The sequence below is a fragment of the Dasypus novemcinctus genome, chromosome 9 (assembly GCF_030445035.2).
Source record: "Dasypus novemcinctus isolate mDasNov1 chromosome 9, mDasNov1.1.hap2, whole genome shotgun sequence".
Lineage (NCBI taxonomy): Eukaryota > Metazoa > Chordata > Mammalia > Cingulata > Dasypodidae > Dasypus > Dasypus novemcinctus.
In genome coordinates, this window is record NC_080681.1 from 79,033,467 (window position 1) to 79,059,929 (window position 26,463).

General features: G+C 41.4%; 3 protein-coding genes across 17 annotated transcripts in view; all 3 read left to right on the top strand.

Moving 5' to 3' along the window:
- The window catches only part of LRP8 (LDL receptor related protein 8), a 77,494-nt gene extending 71,746 nt beyond the window's left edge, over nucleotides 1-5,748 (top strand). For all 9 annotated transcript variants that reach the window (XM_058303561.2, XM_012529126.3, XM_012529123.3 and 6 more), the window contains one exon: nucleotides 963-5,748. In XM_058303561.2, coding sequence (XP_058159544.1) covers nucleotides 963-1,001 — 39 coding nt within the window. In that variant the 3' untranslated portion in view covers nucleotides 1,002-5,748. The remainder of the gene's footprint in view (nucleotides 1-962) is intronic.
- Nucleotides 5,749-6,710: 962 nt separating this feature from the next.
- MAGOH (mago homolog, exon junction complex subunit) lies at nucleotides 6,711-17,681 on the top strand. The gene is made up of 5 exons (XM_004468820.5): nucleotides 6,711-6,901; nucleotides 9,464-9,522; nucleotides 10,757-10,867; nucleotides 16,611-16,693; nucleotides 17,448-17,681. The coding sequence occupies exons 1-5, from the start codon at nucleotides 6,814-6,816 to the stop codon at nucleotides 17,545-17,547; spliced, it is 441 nt and encodes a 146-aa protein (XP_004468877.1). The 5' UTR covers nucleotides 6,711-6,813; the 3' UTR covers nucleotides 17,548-17,681.
- Nucleotides 17,682-19,313: 1,632 nt separating this feature from the next.
- CZIB (CXXC motif containing zinc binding protein) lies at nucleotides 19,314-24,482 on the top strand. Of its 7 annotated transcripts, XM_004468821.5 has the most exons (8): nucleotides 19,314-19,393; nucleotides 19,601-19,684; nucleotides 20,853-20,909; nucleotides 21,273-21,354; nucleotides 21,520-21,551; nucleotides 22,903-22,980; nucleotides 23,609-23,674; nucleotides 24,220-24,482. In XM_004468821.5, exons 1-8 carry the CDS (start codon nucleotides 19,388-19,390, stop codon nucleotides 24,295-24,297), a joined length of 483 nt encoding a protein of 160 aa, XP_004468878.1. In that variant the 5' UTR covers nucleotides 19,314-19,387; the 3' UTR covers nucleotides 24,298-24,482. The 7 variants fall into 7 exon arrangements, with proteins under 7 accessions (XP_004468878.1, XP_058159546.1, XP_023447601.1 ...); XM_058303563.2 differs by lacking the exon at nucleotides 21,520-21,551 and having other exon boundaries at nucleotides 21,273-21,473; XM_023591833.2 differs by lacking the exon at nucleotides 19,601-19,684 and having other exon boundaries at nucleotides 19,359-19,393.
- Nucleotides 24,483-26,463: the final 1,981 nt, after the last annotated feature.

Genomic DNA, 26,463 nt, shown 5'->3' on the forward strand with positions numbered 1-26,463 from the left:
TATGAGGTAGGTCCTATTCTTATTCCCATTTGACAGATAATAAAACAGGCTCAGAGAGGTGAAGTGGCTAGGCCAAATTCACAAAGCTATGAGAAAGAGAATGAAAAACTGGGATCTCTCAAAAGGAGGGTATGCAGGAAGTAGAAGGTGACCTCAGGACCAGTTGGGGGAGGCTAGATGTATAGCCTGCAGCAGAAAAACCTCAGAAGGAAGGGCCGCCAGACACCCACTGCAAATTTCAAGGGTTGTCCTGAGTTTCTTTGAGTCTAAGAGATAGAATCAGGGAACATACGACAGATATAAAGAAATAGATTTTACAACAATATAGGAAATAATTTAGCTAAGTCCACTGTCCACAATGGAATAGGGATTAGCAGGCTCACTGTCTAGAAGACAATCATTTGGATCAGAGGGGAGCCTAGCAGCTAATGACTGGAAGGTAGGGGCATGGGAAAGAAGGAATGAATTTAATTGCCTTCCAAGTCTGTATAATTAATTGAGTGAGAGGGATGCAGCATATAGCCTTCCTAATTGTGATTAACATAAAGGAGACAAATAGCTAATGGCCTGGATTTAGACATTTGCCAAAGCTTACCCACTAAAGTTGGCCAAACATAAAATCATATAAAAGAGTACTGAGGAATTTTAGATCTCTGCAGGCCTGCTTTACAAAGAGGCAAGACAGAATGATAGAAAAAGCAATAGCTCTGGATTCATACAGACAAGGGTTCAAATTTTAGTTCACCCACTTGCTATGTGATCTAGGATAAAAGTTACTAAGCTCATTTAGTCTCAGTTTTCCCATCTATAAAATAAATATGATAAATCCTACCTCTTGGGGTTCTTTGAAGTTTATATGAGTTAATGTCTTTAAAGTCAGAGAATGTCTGGTACTTTGTGGATACTCAATAAAGAGTAGATATTATGGGTCTAATGATGATTTTTTCGGTCTGTTTCCCCAGCGAGTGGCGTTAAGCCTTGAAGATGATGGGCTGCCCTGAGGATGAGACCACCCCTTCGTGCCTCATGGAATTCAGTCCCATGCACTACACTCTGGATGGTGTATGACTGGAAAGATGGGTTTCTTTTTATGGGTCTGTGTGAGTGTGTGTGTATGCGTGTGTGCGTGTAATTATTTTTTTAATTTATGTTGCGGAAAGGTAACCACAAAGTTATGATGAACTGCAAACATCCAAAGGATGTGAGAGCTTTTATATGTATAATGTTTTATACACTTTTTAACTGGCTGCACTACCCATGAGGAATTCATGGAATGGCTACTGCTGAGTGACTAACATGATGTACATAACCAAACTGGAGCCAATGGTACAGTTCCTTACTCATCATTTAAAAACTATATTTACAGAGTGTATCGTTTGGGAGTTTTTTTTAGGTTTGGGGGTTTTGTTTTTTTGTAAATAAAATGATTATGCTTTGTGGCTATCCATCAACATAAGTGAAAAAAAAAGAAACACTTCTACCCCTCCCCCATTTAGATTATTTATTAACATTTCAAAAATAAGATTAGTTCTATAAATAATTTAGAGAAGCAAGAGTATCTATTTTTGGTATGCTTGGCTCACCATGCAGACTCTGTGTGTGTGTGTGTGTGTGTGTGAGAGAGAGAGAGGGGGAGAGAGAAGAGGAGAGAGAACTCTTTAGAGAAGCGTGCGCACCTATGGCTATTTAACAACATAAAGATAAATATATTTTAAAAGAGTCCACAAAATGGGTATGTGTAGTTATCAGAAAAGGCTTGGAAATTTGGCTTAGAAAACAGATCCCATGGATTGTGCAAATATCTAGTGGAAGAGGCAGATCTTTTCAACTTCCAGCTATTCCTGAGACTCCGTCAGGAAAAAACCCTCAGCTCACCCATGGCTGCTGTGACTCCTACCTGGGCTTTCTCTTCTGTGGCTAAGGCCAGTGTACAGACTTTACACAGTGCCAGAAGCACTTGTGAGCTTGTCAGAACATGCCAGGACCTCAGCTACTCCTAGTTTTAAAGTTCAGCAATTTGAGTAACTTCTTTAATTTCCTTCAGGAATCATAGGTTGAAATCAGTAAGTTTTCCTCTGTAGCACCTTGAAGGGTGCCATCCTTACTTGTAGAGCTAGGTGGAGAATGTTTCTAGGACTGCCCAATTTCACCTTAGGGACTGGTTCAGACACTGAACATCTGAGACACACTAGATGAGGATAAGAATGGCGGAATAGGTTTTATGGCATCTCTTATTTCTCCCTTATATTTTCTACCATTTCCTTTAAGTGATGAAAACATTTTAAAGTAATAAATAGGTTTCTTACCATCATATGTTCATATGGATGAAACTGATTTGGGCTTAGAGAGAAGTGGCCAAACCTGAAGTCATATTTCAGGGGTGAAGTGGTATACACAATATTATAGTGTATTGGACATATATGTTCATACAGGGATTTGGTTTACTGCCTTGTAAATAAAAGAAAATACTCTGGGTATATGCATAGATTTTTTTCATTATGGACACTCTCTGCTTTTCCTGGGCCAAATGGGAGGGAGAGAAGTGCTATTTTTCTCCCTGTGGGGATCTACCATTGGAAACATAATCCTAAAGTCCCAAAAGGAATTCAGTTCCTGTCGGCTCTTTCATCCAAGGTGTCATCTTTTCTTTACCATTGCTCTGCTGTTCTGCCACTTCACTCCCACTGGACAACTAGGGACAAGGTGTGACACAGAAGTATTTGACATAAGTAGGGGCAGAAGACATGTATTTAATTTTAACATACCTGGAACTTGAGACATTTAAGTAAAGGCCTTCCTGCCCCAACTCAGTGAAACTTGGATATCTATCCTGCTTGATTTCCCCCTTGAATTTCCGAGCAGAAATTGAGGAGTTCTATAACTCTGTTCCCTAGGATGTTTCTCTGCACCTCATGGTCTCATAACCTCTGAGGAAGCAACTGTGTTCTGAAGCCTAGGCACATACAAAATTTCCTCATGATATTCATGTGTTGATAGTCAGAAACATTCACTGAGAGTACAGATGCAATTAGAATGATCAATACCAAACAATTTTAAGAACAGGTGACCAACTCCTATGGAGCTTAATCATTTACTACTCTTCTTTCAAGAATGGAAAGTGAAATTAATTTTGACTGAAAAACTTTGGAATTTACAAGTGACTTGTCTGTAACTTACATAAAAAGAAATTATATGAGTTTGACGGGTTATTTATTGATAACAGTGACTAATGCATAGTTTCTAAACTTTGTCAGACCCTGGCCTTCCCAGAAAAAAAAAAAAAGAATGAGGTCAGAACAATACAGTCTGAAATCTCAAAATGATGATGAAACTCACAACTTTCTCAGAGATATCCATGTTTCCTGAATATGCTACAACTGCAGTTTGAAAGAAGGCAGCTATGGGAGCAACCTATAAAAACTAAATTGTGAAATCCTCATGCATTGGATGGCAGAAAATATGATGAAATCTGAGGAATCAAGTCCACCTTTCCCTTATTCCCAGTACTTCCCAGAAAAGTACAGAATCAACATCTCAAGTATAAAAGGCTTTCCTGCAAAACAGAGAAATCGTATGTTGGGAAAAACTAGACTTCCTAGACTAATGGAACATTCTCTGAATTTTCAAGGGTTTTAAGCCTTATTTTGAGGTTTGTTTCTGTTGCCTTTTGTCCCCTCTGTGCCCATAATCAATAAGAAAGCATAGAGTCACTGGACTCTAGAACTGGAAGAAGTCTTAGAGATTATGTGTGGAGGGCAGAAAATGGATTTATCAGATGATATTTTCTCCACTTAAAAGAAGCCGTACCCAATCCTTTTCCCTCTCTCCTTCACACTACTTGGGGCTGCCTGGTCATTGCTTCAAGTCTGCTATGTATCTTAGGCCTGTCTGTCCAGTGGAATTCTGAAGGCACTGGCAGAAGTGCCTTTCCAGAAACAGGGAAAACTAAAACTTGATTTATTTATTCTTAATAGAATGATTATTTATAAAAACAGGTTGTGGTAGTCTGTAACCTCACCTGGCATAAAGGGGATGAGATGGGATTTAAATTTATGGCAATAAGTACTATTGATATGCCTGGTTCTACGTGATTGCAACATATTCATTCACTTTAAACTTTTGCTAGGTACCAACTCTATACCAGGCACTAAGAATATAAAGATCAATCTGTTGCTTTCCTTATGGAGCTCACAGTTGCATTAGGAGAAGACACGTGGAAATGAAAAAGCAATAGATTGTATTCAGAGTACTGTTGGGATACAAAGGAGAAAGGGGTTATTTCTACCTGGGAAGATGAGAAATGGGGTCAAGAGTGGGATTATAGGAGAAGTGTCCTTAAGCTAAGTCTTAAAATTAAGTAGGTGTGTCCAGGCTGCTTCAGGCAGAGGAAACAACTGAGCTAAGACATGGAGGTATGAAACATGGGAATGTTAAGGAACTATACCTGCACATTATAGCCGGAGCATCAAGCTCAAGGGGAATTTAGCACGAAATGTGGCTGGACGCAAAGACAGGTTCAATGTAAGCACTTTATAAAATACTTCTATTTCATTTCTGATTCAATTAAGCAAGGCTTTCTTGATCATTGATTGTGTACAAGGCACCAGGTGCATCATGGAAAATTTGCCAGGATGCATTACCAGCACTTTGCAGACGTGACAGTGTTCAGCCTCAAACTTTCTAATGGCCAAAGGGAACTCTTGACTACTTTTCATATATTTGAATCAGATTTATTGATGTGGTCAATGAGAACTAATATAAGAGTAGTGGGATTTTCACAGAAACATTCCGTCTTGTCAAGAACCTTGGAGATTTTCTCAACCATAATAAAGAAAACTGGGAGTTTGAACGTGTGGAGTCTGGAGAGTGGAAGCCAATCATTCTCTAGTCAGGTTCTGGTGGGAATGGGGCAAGGGCATAGCAATGTGAGCCTTCCTACTCCACCACCTAACTCCAATCATACTCTCATTTCACAGAATGTAAATGAGTTAGTAGCAGTTTCAGAGTTAAATAATTTCATTTCCTATCAATGCATGAAAGTAGAGTATCAGAGTCTTCTCACACTGTATTTTTAGGTATTAGGGATTTTCAGGGTATGGAGAATTTAAAAAGTGGAGGAATCACAGCTTCAAATTTTCAATTACTATAAGAAATCAGGAAGCTCTGATCATTCAGGCTATGCACCATGTGCACAGTCAAGAGTCAGCAGAAACCCTCTTGCATTTGCAAACACTTTTGTGCTATAAAAAGTAATTTAAAAACCCACCTGTATATATATATTTAAATATGTGAAGGTTTTGATACTTTTTTACAAAAACAAGAGAAAACATACCTGTACAAACCGTGTGCTTTAATATAGTGTTTTGTTCTATACAAGCTATTGCTATTTTGGGGGTGTAGTACTGGTTTGCAATCTCCATCACATTGTACCCAAATGGATTTTCCTGGTTTATCTCCTACCCCCACCCCCACCCACCCAAAGTACTGTCTTTGATGTAACAGGCATGTTAAAATGTTGGGTCGCACTAACCGTTCCTATTCTTTTCACCTTGTCATTCCAAGTTGGGTTACCTTCTGTACTCAGTGTACTTTGCAGCTGGTTTCTCTTCCAGAGGCAAAGGAACTGAGGGTGTGCTGCATCTCACTAGCTGTACTGAAATCATCCTGGTGAACTGAAAACCAAATGTGGACATTTGTAAAGTCAGTTTCCTGTTTCTAGAGATTAAATTCATTTTTTAAAACCTGGAAGCATTGTTTCATTGTGATGCTTTAATGAGGGGGGGGTGGACTACCGTTGATTGAGCCCCTATTGTGTACCAGGTATTTTACACCAATTATCTCAAATCTTCATTGACAATCTGTGAGATAAATACTATCAATATTATTTTCCCCATTTTACAAATGCGGAGACAGGCTTAGAACGGTGAAGTAACTGTGCAAAGCTGTTTTTAGTGCCCCAAATGAACAATTGCACATGTAGCATTCTCTAGGGCAGTGGCCCTCAGCTTTACCAAAAAGTATCAGTGCCCCGTTTCACCACTAGAGGATTTGATTTCATTGGTTTGGGGTGGAGCCTGGGCCTCAGGATGCTTTCAAGTTCCCCAATGAGTCTAATGGGCAGCCAGGGTTGATAATCACTGCTGGGTAAGTAGCGCATAGCCGGCTGGGGAGTGGGAGAGCAAAAATTCAACTTAGCTTTCACTCACAGCTCCTATGGTAGTGCCAAGTGAACAAGTAACCACTCAAAAAAAGTTAGGAAAGGATAAAATGAGGTATAATCAAGTGTGGGGCCAGTTAGTTCCAGGGAAACGGCAACATGCACAACGGATTCAAGGAGAGCCTCACAGAAAACGTTATCTTGAACGGCAAAGTTCAAGACTTCAGGCACAACCACCACGCGCGGTGGTCCTTTCTCCTGAGTTCTGTGATGGGGGAACGTTAAATTCCATTTTACCGTCGAGAGGACCTAGGTCCTGAGACAGTAACGAGCTTGCCCGACTTACACAGGGTCCGCGGTTAGACCTGGAGGGGGGTGCAGGACTCTGGGTGTTCTGCCCCGAGGTCTTTAAGCAACGGCTCAACACCTCAGGGCGGAAGTGCAGAGCCCCTTTGGCGGCTCCCAGCAAACTCCGTACGGGGAACCTCTGTTGGAAAGCCTCAGGCTCGTTCCCGCCTCAGGGTTAGGGGTGGGGCGGCCTTGACTCCTCCTGCCGTGACGTCACTTTTCCGCGCCGCTGAACGTCAGTGTTGGGCGCGTAGAGCGGCGCTTAGGGTTTGGTATTTAAGTTACTTTTCGGGTACCTTTTCCGGGCCATGGAAAGTGACTTTTACCTGCGATACTATGTGGGCCACAAGGGCAAGTTCGGCCACGAGTTTCTGGAGTTTGAGTTCCGACCCGACGGTAAGAGCGGCCCCCTGCGGTGGGGAGTGGGTAGTAGGCCTGGGGGCGGGGGAATGAGGAGGCCCAAGAGTCTGAAATGTGCGGAGTAGAGCAGGCAGGGACTGAGACTTGTGCAGTCCGTCCCATTGATTCTTTCTATCCATGTGCGGGGGCTTCTGTTTAGTTACATTTTTCACCAGAGCCTTTTCATTCTACAAACACTAATTGAACGCTCACTTTGTGCTAGGCTCTGTTCACTCTCTAGGCATACAACAGTGACCAAGATAGACAAGTGCCCTTCTCATGGAACTTATATTCTAGTGCTAGAGGCAAATCACAAATAACCAAAAAGGAAGCTTCAAGATAGTGGGGGTCGGTCAGAAAAAAATAAAATGATGTAATAATTACTGGATGGGCTGCTTTTAAATAGGGTGGCCATTGGAGTGTTATCCGAAGAGAGAATGTTTGAACTGACTGAGGCCTGAGTGACAAGAATGAACCAGCTTTTGTGAAGCTCAAGAGGAAGAGCATTTTCGAGGGAATAGAAAGTGCCAAGGCTGTAGGGAACCAGCTAGGCATATTTCAAGTGGCTGGTGAGCCGAAGAGTAGTAAGCTCCGGGGAGAATAAGGAGATGATGTTGGATGGGGGCTACACTATGTTTGTCTTTATAGGTCATGATAAAGAGATTTATTCTAAATTCAGCAAGAAATAATTGAAAAGTTTTAAGCAGCGAAGATATGTGATCTGTTCTAGTTTTGAAAAGAGTATTCTCGCTGTTGGGTGCAGAATGGGCAAAAGTGGAAACAGGGCTACTTATTAGGAGACAGTTATAGTTGTCAGGATAAAAGTGTTGTTGGTTGGACCTCAGGTAATGGTAAAAGTGGAGAAAAGGATTTAGGATACTGTTGGAGGTAGAACCAATGGGACTTCACTGATAGGATTTGGGAAGTGGGCACTATGGTGAAGGAAAGAATAATAAAAAATGACAGAACTTTCACTAAATGGGAAAACAAATATGAATCTGACAAGCACTGATTTTGAAGAAGGTAGGTTTTTAAAGAAACAATGACAAAATAGTGTATTAGATGCCACGGTAGAAAGATACAAAGTGGACCCTGGGAGCAGAGAAGAGGCACAACCTAGCCTGAAGTTCAGGGAAGGCATCCTGAATGAATTGACTTAAGGTGAATGGGGAGTCTTTAGGAACATGTAGGGGTTGGTGAAGCATTTTGGATAAGATTAGCAGCCAAGAGGTTAAAAACCAAAAAGTGCAGTGGATGTTTGGGACAGAAATCAAGCAGTTTGGTTGACTCTCCAGAGGAATATTGCAGGGGTAAGGCTGGAAAGGTAGGTGGGAACTCAGCTTGGTGGTATGCTGTGCTCTGGAGTTTGGATTTTATTAGGAGGGCTGTGGAGAGCCATTGACAGTAACAAAGCATCAGCTAGGTCCATTAATAGACCACTTTTTTTTTTTAAAGATTTATTTTTTATTTATTTCTCTCCCCTTTCCCCCTCCTCCCATTGTCTACTCTCTTGTGTCTATTCGCTGTGTGTTCTTCTGTGCCTGCTTGCATTCTTGTCAGCGGCACTGGGAATCTGTGTCTCTTTTTTGTTGCATCACCTTGCTGCATCAGCTCTCCATGTGTGCAGCGCCACTCCTGGGCAGGCTGCACTTTTTTGGTGCGGGGCGGCCCTCCTTACGGGGCGCACTCCTTGTGCATGGGGCTCCCCTACATGAGGGACACCTCTGCGTGGCAGGGCACTCCTTGCACACATCAGCACTGTACATAGGCCAACTCACCACACGTGTCAGGAGGCCCGGGGTTTGAACCCTGGACCTCCCATGTGGTAGGCAGATGCTCTGTCAGTTGAGCCAAATCCGATCACTAGCCACTGAACTGAAGGGAAGGGACTTGAGGCAGAGACAGTGCAGAGGCTGTTGGAATATTTTGGCTCTTTTTATATGTGTGCCCTCTGTTCTATGAGGTAAAAAATGATGTCTTCTATTTCCTCTGATCATCTCCTTCATCCCCCACCATATACTCAAATTAGCCTATTGGATGTGTATATGGAGTCTCACCAAAGGCCTATAGACCAAATGTGCTCAGTTATAAAACACAGTTTTTCCATACAGGAATAGATCAGTGTTGTACAGCATTTTATAGATTTCAAAATGCTTTCACAACTTGTTTGAGCCTCTGGAAACCCTGGGTGCAGGTCTGTTGTCAATGACTCTCCCTATTTTCAAGTGAGGACATTAATCAACAGAGATGTGATTTGCCCATGATCACAAAAGAGCCTGCCTGTGTTCTTTTACCACACTCGAGCTGCCTCTTGCAAGAAATATAGTTCAGTATCAACTGTATTTTTGGCTGTGAGCATGTTTAATCGCCTGAAGTGAAGAACTGAAAAGACTAGCATTGTTGAAACTCTAAAGGTTTAATGAGAAAATCTGTTAGATGATTTGAAGGGAAACTTAGAATACATTTTAAGCAACAAGTGGATAATTTTGATAGGCTATTTGTTTTTGATTGTACATTGAATTTGTTTTTGTTTTTTTTGTTTTGTTTTGCCCCTCACAGGGAAATTGAGATATGCCAACAACAGCAATTACAAAAATGATGTCATGATCAGAAAAGAGGTATGAGCCTTCATTCACTTCAGTACAGTCTTTGCCTTGTGATTTTGTTCTTTCTGGAAGTATTACTGAAAGATAAAGAATTGGGAAGTAGACACAGGTCTATGGCAACTTCTAAATTCCTTCTCAAATATTCCTTTAGTTTATGTTTTCTTTCACAATGCTAACCAATTACTGGTAATCATTTGGAGTCTGGCATATCTTGGTTTGAACCCTGACTCTGTTATTTACTAACAATGTGACCCTGAGCAAGTTCCCTGGCTGAACTCACTAAGTCTCAGTTTCTTCATATGTAAAAACAGGGTTAATAAAACCCACCCACCCCCAATTCTGGCATAGAATTAAATACATTATACTTAAAGTGATTGATATATTCCCTGGCACATACACTCAATAAGAGACTTATGGTTTATTTTGCAGTTGAATGGGGACAGGGAACATGGGAAAATAGTTAACATTCATTGACTAGAGGTTAGATGCCAGACATGGTACTAGGTATTTCACATGTAGGATCTTATTTAACCTTGATTATAAGACCTTGTAATGGGTACAATATGTCACTTTTAGAGATAAGAAAATGAAGACTCAAATATAAACCAAAGGGCTTGTTCAAAGTTGACCATGCTAGAAGGAGATAGAGCAGGAAATCAAAACTGTGCCTTTGCCTCTCAAGCCCATGTGCTCCATCCTGTTGTGGTTTCTACCACACCATTAAGCCTCCATCAAAGCCACCCTTTCCTTTTAATTACTTTGTCATATGTGAAATATAGAATCAATATATTTCACACTATATTAGCAATTGCTTTTATGCTTACCGACACATCAGCATCCTCACATTTTTTAATGTAGACTGATATGCAAAATATATTTTAAAAGGTATGTCTTTGCTCTTCAGAAGCATGTCATGTAGTTAAAAATAGCCAGGGTATGGCACATTCACAGGTATTTAGTGATTATCCAGATCTTCTGTTTTGGGTTTAGGTATGAGTTGGGTATGTGGGCAGAAGAGAGTCATGGTGAACAGGATGTGCCAAGAGGGGTGACAACAAGATGGGGGATTGAGGTGATCCTGTCCCTCTTCTCCAGTATGCTGAGGTCAAGCCTGAATGTCTTCCAACTTACAATGTGTGCTGGAAGTAAATCTCCGGGAGTAGTCATTTTTTATTGTCCGTCTTTATCTGAGTCAGGGCACTGCTTAGGGATACAACTTAAATTCTGATTTTTAATTTGTTTTCAGGCTTATGTACATAAAAGTGTGATGGAAGAACTGAAGAGGATAATTGATGACAGTGAAATTACCAAAGAGGATGATGCTTTGTGGCCTCCCCCTGACCGAGTAGGCCGGCAAGTAAGTATATAGTGACTCTCCTGTAGTGTAGAATTATACAAATGGAAGAAGTTACTGCTCTATATACATCACTGAATCCACTCTTAGTAGTGTTTTTGCATGTGTGTTATTGAGCCCTGCACAAAACAGATTGCCAGCACATTGGCCTAAGAATGCGTTACTCCTATAGGGAAGAATAGAGAGAACAGGTGACCACCTAGAGCCCAGCCTTGGATCCCCCCACCACCTTTCCCAAAGCTTTTGCTGCCTACTTCATTTACTATTGTGGACAAAGCATTATGGGGCTACAAAACTAAATAGAACACTTACTTATTTATTTCACCAACCTAATGGAAGGAAAAATCATGCAAGCAACTAAATATATATGTTCAAATTCATGGCTCTGTTATTCTGAAGACTTTTGGTAATTAAAAAAAAATCCACTTCTGTTTGACTAAATTAAAAAGGTATTTCTCTCTAGTCAACTGCTACCATCCTAGTCTAGACATTTAATTGAATTCCTTGCTTGTCCTCTTGTTCCCATATAGTCCAGTTTTCCATCCTGAAGCCAGAATGAGGTTTTTAAAATGTTAACTTTCCAGTAGCACTTAAAATGAAATCCAAACTCCCATCCCATTTTTTACCACTCTCACAATCTCACTGTGTTCATACTACACAAGCCTTATTTCTATTCCTCAGACACACCTAGTTTGTTCTTATTTTAGGGCCATTGCACTTGCCACACTCTGCCTGGACTTTCTACAAGCCTATTTTATTGTCTTTGTAGCATTTATTATTGCCTAAAATTGTCGTTATTTTTTCTTGTCTGTCTCCCTTCTCCACCATAACAGACAGACATATGCAAAGAAATGCAAGCTTCTTCAGTGCATTGATTTTCCTATTTTGTCCACTGCTTTATCTCTAGTAGCTAAAATAATTCCAGTGTATAGTAAAAGCTGAATAATAATTATTTATGTCAAATTAATATGAAAACCCAAATAAAGTCATTCCTTATTAACCTCAGAAGGATGGGCCAGCTCTTGAAGAAACTGAAAAAGAAATCTCATCCTCAATTAATATTTTAATTTATGTCCTGGTGACATCAATAATAACATATATTTGTATTTTGCCTTACCATTTACGAAATCTTCTGCTCCATTAATTCATTTGACCTTCGCAACAGTCCTGTGAAGAGGGCAGGGCATATTCCTAAACATTAACAACAACTCATTGGAAGTGATAAAAATAAAATCCCATTCATGATAGCAATAAAAGCTATACAAAAACTGGAATAATTTAACAATATGTGTAAAGCTTATGAGGAAAGGCTTTACAGAAAGATATAAAAATATGTTTCATTTTCATGGATGGGAAGATTTGATATCTTAAAGATGTCAATTTTCACCATTATAATTTATAAATTCATTCCAATTCAAATCAAAATCCCAACAGGATTTTTCCTAGAATCTGAGTGTTAAATTCATGATAAATCAAAGGGCAAAGATTAGCCAAGAGGGTTTTGAAGATTTCTTTTAAAGCTGAAGTCATTTGAACTGTGATATTGCCTTCAGAATTGACAACTAGTCTCAAGAAACAGAATTTAGAGCCCAGAAACAAACCCATGAATATATGGGAAGGTACTTGGAACAGTATATGACAAAGGTAGGCTTTCAAATGAATGGGAAAAAGATGTATTGTTTAACAGATTGTAAGGTCAATTGGCAATATATTTATCGAAGTTTTTTGTTTGGGTTTTTTTTTTTTTTAATGTAATTTTTTGTTTTTATTAGAGAAGTTATGGATTTACAAAACAATCATGCATAAGATATAGGTTTCCTGTACACAACCCCACCAACACCCTTCATGAGTATGGAATATTTGTTACAATTGATGATAGCTTATTTTTCTAATTGTATTACTAAAGTCCATGGTTTAACTTAGAGTTCACTGTGTAAAGTAGTTCATGGTTATTTTATTTTTTAAAATTTCTATTCTTTTACTATATATACATCTAACATTTTCCCTTTTAATCATATTCAGCTATATATTTCAATGCTATTCATTGCTACCATCAGCACCATCCATTACCAAAACATTTTCATCATTCCAAATAGGTACCCTGTACATTTTAAGCCTTAACTTTCCATTCCCTATACTCACCCATCCCTTGGTAATCTATTCTAGATTCTGATTCTTTGAGCTTTCTAGTCTGTTTCAAATCAATGAGATCATACAATATGTATCCTTTTCTGTGTGGCTTATTGATATCTTCATGGTTCATCTATGTTGTCAAATATATTAGGACTTAATTTCTTTTTGTGGCTAAATAATATTCCATTGTGTGTATATACCATATTTTTTTTATCCAATCAGCACTTGAGGGACACTTGAGTTGCTTATCTTTTGGCATTTCTGAATAATGCCGCTATGAACATCTGTATGCAAATATCTGTTCAGGTCCCTGCTTTCAATTATTTTGGGTACATGCCTAGTAGTGGGACTGCTGGGTCATATGTTAATTCTATATTTAGCTTTCAGAGGAACCACCAAACTATCTTCCACAGCAGCTCCACCATTTTACATTGCCAGCAGCATTGAATGATTGTTCCTGTTTCTCTGCATGCTCTCCAACACTTGTTATTTTCCATGTGGAATATATTTGAACTAGACCATTTACAGAAATAAATTCCAGGGAAGCAGATGTGGCAAATGTGGCTCAAGCAATTGGGCTCCTATCTACCATATAGGAGATCCAGGGTTTGATACCCAGGGCCTCCTGGTGAAGGCAAGCTGACCTGCGTGGCAAGCTGGCCCATGCAGGAGTGCTGCCCCACACAGGAGTACTGCCCTACCCAGGGCCCACGCAGAGAGCTGATGCAGGAAGATGACACAACAAAAAGAGACACAGAGGAGAGACAATAAGAGATGCCAACAGACCAGGGAACTGAAGTGACACAAGAGAATGATCACCTCTCTCCCACTCCAGAAGGTCCCAGGATTGGTTCCTGGAGCCACCTAATGAGAATACAGGCAGACATAGAAGAACACACAGAAAATGGACACAGAGAGTAGACAATTGGAGGGGGGGTGTAAAATAAATAAATAAATCTTTAAAAAAAAGAAAGAAAGAAATTCGAAATGAAGGGCCTAAAATTGAAAATTAAACTTTAAAACAAAGAAGAACATATAGACTATCTTATTTCTGGGGAGAGAAGGTGTTTTTAAATTTTCTTAAGATGCAAAATATCCAAATCTCAAGGGAAAAGATTGGTAAGTTTGACTTCTTTAAATTTAAAACTTGTGTTTGATAAAAGACATCAAGATGAAGTTAAAAGGTAAGTCAGAGACTAGAAGAAGATATTTACAAAACATAAAACTGTCATAGTGTTTTTATCTAAACTATATAAAGAACTATAATAAGAAAAAGACAGCCAGTGGCAGAATGTACAAAGGATATGAATAAACAGTTTACAACACTGGAAAAACAAGTGGCCAATAAACATGAAAAGATTTACAGCTTTATTTGTAAAGTGAAAATTAAGACAACAGTGAGATAACCTCTTCAGACCCATTAGACTGGCAAAAATGACCACATTAAAAAAGATATGAGGGAAGTGGATGTGGCTCAAGTGATGGGGCCTCTGCCTACCATCTGGCAGGACCAGGGTTCGATCCCTGGAGCCTAATGGTGAAAAAGAAGAGAAAGCATGTTAGTGCAGTAAACTAGTGCCCATGTGGTGAGCCAAGTACCCGCATGATGAGCCGAGTGCCCATGTGGGTGTCCACACAGTGAGCCAAGTGCCTGCACAAGTGCCTGCATGGTGAGCCGAGTGCCCATGGGAGTGCTTGCGTGGTGAGCCTGTGCCCATGCAGCGAGCCAGTGCCCCACTGTGAGGTGAATGCCCATTGGCAAGCCGAATGCTTGTGTGGTTAGCCAATGGTGCCCGCGCGGCAAGCCGAGTGCTTACATGATGAGCCAGTGCCCACGCAAGTGAGTCATGCAGCAAAACGATGACTCAACGAAAGAGGAGGGGGAGAGTCAAGATGAAGCAGAGCAGTGCCCAGGAACTGAGGTGGTGCAATTGACAGGGAATCTCTCTCCACATCAGAGGTCCCCAGGATCAAATCCCAGTGAATCCTAGAGAGAAAGACGAGAAGACAAAAAGAGAAATAGATACAGAAGATCACACAGCGAATGGACACAGACAGCAAAAACAGCAGGGCGGGGGAGGGGAAGAGGAAGGAGAAGGGAAAAAAAAGAATATTCTTTTTAAAAAAAATAGATATGTGAGTGGAGCAGCTGTAGCTCAAGTGGTTGAGTGCCTCCTTCCCATGTATAAGGTCCCAGGTTCTATCTCTGGTACCTCCTAAAAACAAACAAAAAAGCAACTTTCATTGGGGAGTAGATGTAGCTCAGTGGTTGAGCACCTGCTTCCCATGTACGAGGTCCTGGATTCAATCTCCAGTTACTCCCTAAAAAAAAAAAAGATGAGAAAAAGGGGGTTCACATTACTACTGGTGGAAATAAAATTGGTAGAATGAATTTAGGGAGCAATTTGTGTATCTAGCACAGTTAAAAATACCCTACTTGTAGGAATTTTCCTAGAGACATTTTCACATATATACATAGAGATGCGTAAAAGAATGTTCTTGCCACATTGTAGATAATAACAAAAATTGAGACCCAAATCTGCTTCAGTAGAGAAATGGAATACTCCAAAGCATTAAAACTAATGATTTCCAGATTTATGTAAGTCAACATGGATAAATCTCAAAAACAATGTTGATTGAAAAAGCAAAAGATACATTTAGGATGAACACTTATGTAAAATTTTAAAATCATACTACCAAAAACCTACTCTAAAAACTTGAGTAGAAAGAATATACCCAAATTTCAGGGTAGTGATTACATACCTGTTGGAATGAAGGAAGGAGAATAGGATGGAAGATGGACCTAAACTTTTTAACAGTAATGTTTTATTTATTTAAAAAATCTGATGCAAGTATGGCAAAATATTAACATTTTAAAAATCAGGGTGTTGGGAACATTGGTCTCATAATTTTATCTATTTTCTGTTTGAATCTTTTTCATAATTGAAAAAGTATAAATCAAAAGAAAATGGGACAAAAAGAAAAGGAAAAGAGAAGTAGGGCCTATTATAATGGGCAGAGGTCTTTGTTTAGTTTATTTGGTTTTGCTAATCTGTCCAAAGCACCAAGAACAATACCTGACACACAATGGGATACTCCTGTAGATATTTTTTGAAAGCTTGTCATGTTACTGTTTACTGTAATTTCTGCTGTTTAGAAATTGAAACCCAAGGTCATACAACTAGTAAGTGGCAAAGCTTGGATCAAACCCCAGGTCTAGAATTCTTTTCCTTGTCCCATGTTGCCCATAAACCGATATATCTGTTTATGTCACTTACATACAGTAGGCATTGTTAACAATGAAAACATCGTTAATATTAACAGTGAGAACAAAAGGCTATCAAATTCTTCCAAATCTCAGAAATAGAGGCGCCTTTTGGACACAACTTCCTCCAAGAATATGAGCATCTCAAGAGCTAAATTAGAATTTAATTTTTGTTTCTAATATCCTGCACAGTTTAGCACTCAGTGAATCTGTAAAGTGAACTGGTCTCATATGTAGCTATCTGTAGTAAAGCTAGTGTGATTTGGCAGATAATGAACCCTTCTCCTATGTGCTTGATGAAAAATCTGACTTAGCTTGGCTTGGCTTGATTTTTTTAAATGTTTCTAGGAGCTTGAAATCGTCATTGGAGATGAACACATTTCTTTTACAACGTCAAAAATTGGTTCCCTTATCGATGTCAATCAGTCCAAGTAAGTATGCATGATCCTTACATCCAGTTGCATCTGTTTTGGAGCAGATTGATGTGAAACACTTAACCAGATTCATCATGGGGACACCTGATGCAAGAGCAGGGCTGAGGCAGGCAATTTTGTCTTCCTCAGAAAGGAAGTCCAAGTTATTTCCAAGGGCTTGTCAATGTTGTTTTTGTTATTTCATTCAATCATAGCTACTGACAGCTTCTCCTGGACACACACACACACAGTAATGCATAGGAATAACCTAAGTGGGTAAGAATCTGGACCTAATAGAAAATAAAATATGCTACAAGTGTTGTAGATTACCCAGTCTGAACAATTCCTTCATTGTTGGCTGTTAAGAGAAGCACATACTAATGTCTAAGTAAAACTTTAAATTTTTTAGGATCTAAATTTTAACATTCATGTTGTCAATGGAGACAAATTATAAAATTGAGGTTTGAATCTGTACATTATGAAGAGTCCTTAGAATTTGGCAACCTCTTTAACTCTTAGTGTTTTGAGGATTTGGAATTCGACATGACTCACTTTTAGTAAATGTTGGGTATTATCCTCTTCCTTCGGACAGTCACCTTGTTCTTAGCCAGTGTTTCCATAATAATCTTCAGCCTCATCAACCTCCTGCTTAGTACTACTACTACTTAACAAAAAAAAAAAGTTTCCCTAATTCTGTACATAAAGTTATTATATGATATTTTCTGCAGCTTTTCTCAGCTTTTTAAACATTTTTTTTCCTTTTATATTTTAGGGATCCTGAAGGCTTGCGAGTATTTTATTATCTTGTCCAGGACCTGAAGTGCTTGGTCTTCAGTCTTATTGGATTACACTTCAAGATTAAGCCAATCTAGAGTGAATATTGATGTGGACATGAGGAGGGTGGGGATAATTGTTTTTAATTTTCATTATCAGGAAATTTTTGTGTATATCAGGGCAATTTTTTTATAAACTATAAATGATTGTCTTTAATAAATATATGATAAGATGCAGTTTTTATTATTTTATAAAGACCAGAAAAATGTTATATTTTTGAAGGTCCATGTGAACTCTTCTCAATTCTTAAAACACACCTATGTGAAGTATTGGCCCCCAAATTTGAATTAATCAACTCTCTAGGTATAATTATTAGTTTACAGGAAATAAGAGAATAAAGAAACATGTTAAAAACACAATGGGAATGCAATTAGCAGTACCTAGCAGAAACTACATAACAGATAAACTGGTTCCCTTAATAATCTGCATGGGAAATGGGTGGAGTGGGAACCTATAGATTAAAGGAGATTTAAGAGACACATTAATCAGTACAATATTTAGACCTTATTTGAATCATGATTTTTTTTGAAAAATTGACCCTATTAAGGAAATTTGAACACTGGATATTTGATGATGATGAAGTGCTGATAATTTTTTAGTTGTGAAATGGTATTGTGGTTGTATTTGTTTTTTTATAATCATCTTTTGGAGATACAGCCATAGCTACTTCATTTTGGGGGTGGGATTTTTGGTTTAGTATAGTGTAACAATAAGGGTTACAATGCCTGGTATCAGAAAAGTTTTCCAATAATCAGCTTTTTAAATCAGAATACCAGTGGTCCAAGAATTGAGACCAAATTGGTATATATAGTGTTGGGAATATGTTCAGCAAGTAGATCTGTAAGAACCTATTTTTTTCGGAGGCAAACTGCTGGTTGAATAGATTGTTTTGATAGCAGCATCCTGAAAGGAACTGGGCCCTAGTAAGCCATCCAGCCCACCTACCTCATTTGACAGAAGGGAAGTGATAAGCCTAAATTCACACCATTAAGATTGGCCAAATTGGGACAGAGCCCCAAATCTTCCGGTTTACTCCGCTAAACTCCATATGCGGTAAGTTAGAGGTAAGATGGGATCTGATATCTCAAGGTTCCTTACTCCCAGGCCTGCGCACTTCCTGCTGTAGAAGAGTAACTGGGCCAAAGAGACAAGTTGGTGGTAAAGTAGACCTCGAAAATAAGTAACTTCAAATTTTAAAGAAATTACAGTAAGGGCCTCAGGAAAACTCTTTTAAGATTCTCAAATGGATTGTTCCTTACAATGCTGTCACCCACAGCTCCTGATCTCAGATGTGCCCTGAACAAAAGGACAGGTAAAACAAGGTTTAGTAAATGTATAATGGATAAACGAGATGAAAGCCCAGAGAAGGGAAAGCTGGAGGGAGTGTCCATCCGTGTGGACTACAATAAGAAGCACGTGGACATCGGACAACCTAGAAACCAGGTCTTGCGGGGGAAAAGAAGCAGTTTAGAGAAGAGACCCAACCCCAAATCGGCGCACTGCCCCTGGGTAGAGTCTGGTAGACCGGAACCGAGTGCGGGGCTGCGTGTGGGAAGGCAGAGCAGTGAAGTCAGGATAGAAACCTAAAAGGCAGTAAGCCCTGGCAGAGGGCAGGGGCTGTCTTGTTCGCCGTGGTATCCCTCAGACTAGCTTAGTGCTGGCACAAAATCGGCGTTCAATAGATATCAGGAAGTACCGATTCACGATGGAAAGCTTCAGTTCGGTTACTAGCTAACTGTTTCATCTAATGGAGAAAAGCCGGCTTCCCACCCTACGCACGGCTGAGGCCCCGCCCTAAGGGCGCGCAGGCAGCGGCTGCCTGTTACGACGAGCCGGAAAGCAGAGGCCGCAGCCAGCGCCGGGCTAGGGCGTGCAGCTATGGGGGTGAGGTGGAGGGAGAGAGGGGTGGTGGTAGAAATCGGGGAGGCAGGAGTTCGCGGCAGGAAGGAGTGAAGGCATTGGGCTCGCACTGAGATACAGGGGGAAGTAGAGCTCATGCCAGCAGGACCGGGACTGGACCAAGAGTTGAGGCTGGGTGTGGGGCTGAGCAGGCGTGGCTGACGCAGACGCTCTGGATCTCCCTCTCCTTAGAAAATTGCGCTGCAGCTCAAAGCCACGCTGGAGAACGTCACCAGCCTCCGGCCTGTGGGCGAGGACTTCCGGTGGTACCTGAAAGTGAGGCTGGAGGGGCGGGGACGAGGGAAGAGAGGGGCGGCCGAGAAGCTGTGGGCATCTTAGCGGCCCCCGGTGGGGGCGAGATCACGCGGGGGGCGGCGGGGCGTCCTGTAACCGGACGCCGGGAAAAGGTTTCCAGCCCGTGAATTGTCAGGTTCCTGATTGATCTCAATATTGAGTAGGCCAGGATCGTTCTCGCTGGCAGGATGAAAAATGTAAAGTCAGACATATCACGTTTTTGGTTTTTTTCCCCTGGTTATAATTGTATATTTGATTTTACACTTTTCATGAACTGATATCAATTACTTGGCGGTGTCTTGGAACTCCTCCGTTTGTAATTTTTCTCGCCGTTAAATATTTCATGGTTTGTAAACAGACACTAAATGAAAGGTTACTTGAAGTGACCTTGTGATTATTTAGTAGGGTAAATAATTTCATCTTCTGTTTTATTTGTAGATTTGGTTTTATTTGTTTTGAATAGCTTAATTTTATGCATGGCTGAACTCTTACATGCTGTCCCCCCACCCCCACCTTCCACCCCCCCCACACACTGGTAAATCAGGTACCCAGGTAGCATGATGCATAGACATCCACCTCTTACCCAAGCAGTTTGAAGAACTTTGCTCGGCCAGATCCCAGAGCGTCTGCTCAGTTTTTTGCTTGTACTTTAAATCCCAGCATCCTTCAGTACCCAGCAAAAAACGTATCTCCTTTAGGAAGCCTTCTGGAACCACCTTTATTTCCAAATAATTTGAAGTAAGTGCCAGGGCTTATTTGTGGAATCAGTGTTCTTTGGCCTCAAGCATGCAGCCTTTCCCTGAAGGAGGCAGGGAAATGGAATAACAAAATAAATGTAATAGGAGTAACAAAATAAATGTAATAGGACTGACAGGGCCTGTAGGACACAGAGGAAACGCTTACCCCAGTATTGTCCAACATGAGCCTTGACCCAACCAGACAGCGTTTCTCACACCAGCATGAGAAACAGCTTAATCTGTTCTTTACCCAAATGAAGTCTGGTTATGTCCTTGTTGGGGCTTGTGTAAGAATGAGATGAGACTGTGGACAGGATGGTGGGTTACGAGCCTTCCCAAGACACACTCTTACCTTCCCTCAGTCTGTCCATCTGAGTCAGCTACTTTACTAATACTCTTTTTTTCCCCTAAAGATGAAATGTGGCAACTGCGGTGAGATTTCAGAGAAATGGCAATACATCCGGCTGATGGTAACTGCCCCCCACCATATACACACACACACAAATACAAACACACATATACTTTCTGGACAGAGACTTGGGGAACCTCTATCCCCAGTCTCTGGTCCTCTAGACCATGCTTTTTGTGGTTTGGGTAAGGCAAACATCAGTTTGAAGCAGTGGGAACAACAGACATGGGATGTGAGGTAGAATTTAAAATCAAGGGGAATCCCTTTCCTCAGTCTCTAAGAAGGCTCCGCAAGTTTCTTGCCTTGTCCTTGCAAGTCACTTACCTTCCCAGGGTCTTGTTCTCTTCACCTGGATATTGGGTGGTGGGACTGATCTCCTCAGGACCCCTTCATATGATCAAAGGTTCTCTTTGCCTCTTACCAGGACACTGTGGCACTGAAGGGAGGCCGTGGCAGTGCCTCCATGGTCCAGAAATGCAAGCTGTGCGCACGAGAAAATTCCATTGGTAGGTCAGGATGTGGACACCAAGCTCTGCCAGGCTGGCCCACAGCTTCCTGGTACCAGACTAAAAGCAAGCTCATGCTACCTGTAGGTGGACCAGACAAGAGATGCATTGCCTTTGGGGTCAGTGTATGAACTCAGTTCAACTTAGTCTTTTCTTTTGTTTCAGAGATTTTGAGCAGCACCATCAAATCTTACAATGTAAGTTTCCTACTGTAGTAGCAGGCGTGGTGGGATTAAATCTAAGCTGGGAGCTAGGAAGCCTAGGTTCTAGAGTTATAACTGCCTCAGAGCAACCTGCCACAGGACATTCATTCATTCGCTTAGTCATTGTTGATTCACTCATAGTCATATTCACCATATTCGCATGAATGCTTGGAAGGGGAAAGACTCGGAAACGGGCTCTTGCAGTACCTTCTTACAAGTGCTGGGTTGCAGTAGCTTGGGGTACCTCTAACCAAGACTGGCTGCTTAGTTTCAGAGCACTTGCTTTGTCTATGTCTTTAGGGACTAGGGAGCCTTTTCTAAAAGTGGATGGGACAGCCCTTTGAATGGAGCAATTTAGTACATCCCACCATTGATTCTATTGCTGTCATTAGTAATTATACATTATTGTATGACAAACTCAAAGGTGAGGGAGGAAGTACTTGCATTGGGTCTGTTTGTTTAAAGAAGGGCATTTATTTCTATATATCCAATCCTTATTTCATGTTATTTAAAGTGTCTATACTATGCCAAATTCTCAGCTCAGACCTGAAGTTAAAGAGAAATTAAATGAGACTTGCCCTCAAGGAAGGCAAGTCAGCCAACACAAAACAAACTAGGGCCCTGCAGAGAAGTGCTCACCGGTGCCAGACACGTGCTTGCAGTGCAGGAAATGATTTGACAGCTTAGGACAGAATGAGAATGAATGTGGGTGTGGTATTTGGAGTCTCTGACCCACGCATCAGGTAGGGAAGAATTTCTGCCCACCGCCCATGCCCCCACACACAGTTGCCACCTCCAAACACATCCTGATTCAAAAGCTTTAAATCACCTCCTGCCTTCCCAGTGTGGCAGATGGTTAGCAACAGGCTGTGGCTAAGTGTACCAGGACCATTTGGGTGATCTAGAGACTTCATTCATATCTTAATATTCTTGTTTGAATTTTTGTTATTAATAATTTTATCTCCTATTGAACATAGTGCCAGGTGCTGTTTTAGGTAGTTTATACATATTATTTCAAGTGCTCACAATAAACTGGTAGAGATTTCCTCAGCTCCATTTCACCATTGAGGAGTCTTAGGCTCAGAATGGAAGAGAGGCCTCTCAGCCTTACATCCTGGCAAGCTGACCCCAGAGTCCACATATGTTCCACATTATCTGTGTGCACACAGGGTATCCTGGGGACTAAGTGCCCAAGGAAGGCTCCTTTTGGAAGGGGTTGAGCTGTTCTCAGGTCCTATTCTGGGTTCACAGGGGCAGTAAGGTTCACTTGGCAGGAAAGGCAGGTGCTATGGTGTCATCCTGAGAATCCAACTAAACCTAACCTCTCAACACACTTCCGTTCCAGGCTGAAGACAGTGAGAAGTTCAAGACAATAGTAGAGTTTGAGTGCCGGGGCCTTGAACCAGTTGATTTCCAGCCCCAGGTATGTGTGTCTTCCTGGGGAACCTGTGTCTTTGACTGTAGGAAATACAGTTGAACTTTGATTTTTTTTTTTTAATTGATTTTGTAAAAATATTACATTAAAAAAAAATATGAGGTCCCATGAACTTTGATTCTTACTGAGACCATGGACTAGAATAATGACTCATTTATTAAGCACCTATACTATATGGCAGGCACCATGCCCTTCACGTTTATGACCTTATTTAAGCCTGTTGAAATATAGGATGAAGTTATTCATCCTGTTTTTCAAATGAGAAAAAAAACTCAAAAAGTTTTGTGATTTTCCCAGGGTCTCACAATGAGCAATTGAGTCATAATTTGAACCCAGGTCTGACTCCAGAGTTAGGACTTTTCCCATTATATTTGTATAGTGCAACAAACTGTGAGGTAGGCAGAGACATATTGTCAATCCCATTTCATAAAATTTTTAAAAAGTCTAGAGAAAGAAGTGACTTGCTTGTGGTCCTTCAGCAAATCAGAAATCTCACTAGTACCAAGGCAGCCACCAGTCCCTGGAAGCTGCCCACACTGCATCTCTGTCCTGCCTCACATGCCAGTTCAGTGTATCCTTGCCCTCACACTAACCGCTGCCTTCCTGTCATCTGCAGGCTGGGTTTGCTGCTGAGGGTGTGGACTCGGGAACAGTCTTCAGTGACATTAACCTTGAAGAGAAGGTATGGGACTTGGGGTTGTACAGTGTGCCGTAGGGCACCTAGTGGGAATTAGCCTCTTTGTGTACAAGGTTCCTCAATGGGAAGCTGACTCTTGGGAGTCTGCTGGGCATACATATTGCTGGACATGGTACTGCCTTGCAGCTAAAGAGAACTTAGAGTCAGGCTTGAAAGGAAGGGAAGACAAAAATGTCTGCTTAGCACCTAATATTAACAGTAGCCAGCATTTATTGAGCTCTTTTATGCATCAGGCACTATGCTAAGCACTTTGCCAGGCATTAGCTCACTTGATTCTTTCAACATTCAACATGAAATCTATTTTTATCCCTCTTTTATAGAGAACAAAAGTGAGGCTCAGAGAAATTTAAGTGACTTGTCCAAAGTCACAAAGCTGGAAGAGCTAGACATCAGACCTGAGTTTTCTGGCTCTGTTCAGGATCATACACCTTCAATCAGAGCCTGAACTGGGCCTTTTGAGAACCAGTTCTTCATTCTCCACCCTGCCTCAGGCTGCCTTGTGAGTCTAATGCTGCCATTTTATTTCACAGGACTGGACTGACTATGATGAAAAGGCTCAGGAGTCTGTGGGAATCTATGAAGTTACACACCAGTTTGTGAAGTGCTGAGCCCTCTTGTACACTTGCTCCTGAGAACTGAGAATGAACAAAATGCCCCAAATAACAAGAATCCACTAAGGCTGGTCCGCTTAGCCCTTCTCTCCTGGCAGCTGTCTCAAGCCCTCATAGTCTTGCATGCTAGGCTCTGTCACAGCTTCCAAAACCCCACCAATAAAGCCCCCGTTTGTGCTGCACTGGTGCATGAAGGTAGGGTTGGGCAGTAACCACTCCCTCCACAAATAAGAATTCATACGAGAGGTCTGTTTCCTGGCACTGTGCCACAGTTTAAACCCCTGCACCTGATCCATTTTGCAGCATAGGCAATACTACTTCTCAGGGCTTTCTAGCTCTGGGGTAGCAGCAGATACCAGAGGACCAAAGTATCAAGGGCATTGACACAAAGGGCAGCTGAGCCTGTCAAATGATGTCATGAGGTCATTATTCCTGAGCCAAGACTCTGCATTGACCAGCTTGACTTTCAGGTTAACCCAGACATGCCTGAAAGCTGGTGTCCATTCACATTCCAGGCAGGGCTAAAAGTGAATTTAGAGGCCAGCAGTCCAGTCATGGCATACTCTATGTAATTGCTGCCAGATGGTCATCTGGTCTTTGCTCACTTGCTGTGCTGGGCAGTCCCTTCCCATCAGGGGAGCCAGTGTGAAAATTCTTGCTTATGTAAGTCAGCCTCTTTCTTCCTGTAACTCCTGCTGGTCTGGGTTTGTCCCACTGTGGCCACACTTAAGCGTTCTTCAGCTGCCCCCTAATAGCCCTGTGGAGATGGGAAGGCAGTCAAGGTCCTCTCAATCCTATGGGCTGGTTCTCTGGGGCTGAAATTCCCCCAGAGAGTTGTCAAAGCTGTTCATTGCATAGCTGGGCTATGTAGGGGATGTGCATGCCCTCACACTGGTGAGCCCACCATTTGGAAAACCTGTTATCAAGGACCTTGTTTCTCCATTGATCTGGGAGAGCCCTGAATCCTTTGGAAGTAAAACTTAGTATCTTCATTCTCGGAGTGGCCCCCTGGGATAGGGTCTGCCCACTTCCAGGCTGGTTGTGAGGTTCCAAGAGAGAGATCCTCTAAAACTGGCATTGTCTGGGGCTGGGAGAGGTGCCTACCTTGTCCCTTCTCCAGTCCTGCAGCCATGTGGTATCCCATAGGTCCTTTGGTCCCTAGCCCCACAGGCCTGCCCACTCCTGCACCTGACAGCAGTGCTGCTTCAACCCTCTCAGCCCAGAGATCTACAACACACTGCCCAGTGGGTCCAGCCTACTGCCCAGCCTGGAAGCAGATAATTGTGTTCAAGGCCAGCGCAGCCGGGATTTGTTTAACAAAGCTGACTCTCCTGAGCTGGGAGGCCAGCTAGTATAAGAGCTATAAACTGGATGGCTGGAGAATGGGTTTGGTAGAAAGAACACTGAATGAGGAATCAGAGCTGGTCCTGGTCCTCCCACTTACTAGCAATGACTTTGGTTAAGCTGTGACCTTACTTACAGTGACCTTGGTTAAGCTGTCATTTTCTGTAATGTAATGGGAAAACTGTCCACTTCAGAATTGAGATGATCAAATCAGCTGATGCATCAGAAAGGTTTCCAAGTGGTAGTTATGTACAAATGTGTAGGAGTGGTGTGTGAGCCACAGCTTAATTGAGGCTATTCTAGAACCTTTCACTGCATGAATCCAAAGTTGTAAATAGGAATGCTAAACACAGGCTAGTAGATATCCCATAAAGAACTGTATCCAAGGTATATTCACCCCAAACATAAGCTTTGTGAATAAGTATAATTTTTCAACCCTACAAGATCCAGTAGAGGCTGAGGTCTAAAGAGCTCATGTGTTAGGGAACTCACTATTCATGGGGAGTCAGCACTTCAATAAGGAACTGACCGGCAGCTGCGGAAACATCACAGAGCAGTGAGGGAACATGGATTAAGCTCCAACTGTGTGCCAGGTGCTTTACCTCTATTGTTAGAATTTGTAACAATCCTGTATTATAGGAATTATCCCCAGTTTTGGAAGAGAAATTCATGACAGGCAACATAACTTTCCTGTGGTCATAAAGTGAGCAACTGGTAGAATATGATGTGAGTCCAGGAATTCCTGGTTGTTTAACAAGAGCAGCATTGTTTACATGTATCAGCAGCTATCAGTGTCTCGTATCAAACTATAGAATGCAG

What these genes read in the sequence shown, in the direction of transcription:
- CZIB (XM_058303563.2), top strand. An exon ending in ACTTCCGGTGGTACCTGAAA is followed by an intron (nt 19,685 to 20,852) that starts GTGAGGCTGGAG and finishes TTTCCCCTAAAG; the next exon opens with ATGAAATGTGGCAACTGCGG. An exon ending in GGCAATACATCCGGCTGATG is followed by an intron (nt 20,910 to 21,272) that starts GTAACTGCCCCC and finishes GCCTCTTACCAG; the next exon opens with GACACTGTGGCACTGAAGGG.
- MAGOH (XM_004468820.5), top strand. Translation starts at nt 6,814, where the DNA reads ATGGAAAGTGACTTTTACCTGCGATACTATGTGGGCCACAAGGGCAAG. An exon ending in ATGTCATGATCAGAAAAGAG is followed by an intron (nt 9,523 to 10,756) that starts GTATGAGCCTTC and finishes ATTTGTTTTCAG; the next exon opens with GCTTATGTACATAAAAGTGT. An exon ending in CTGACCGAGTAGGCCGGCAA is followed by an intron (nt 10,868 to 16,610) that starts GTAAGTATATAG and finishes AAATGTTTCTAG; the next exon opens with GAGCTTGAAATCGTCATTGG.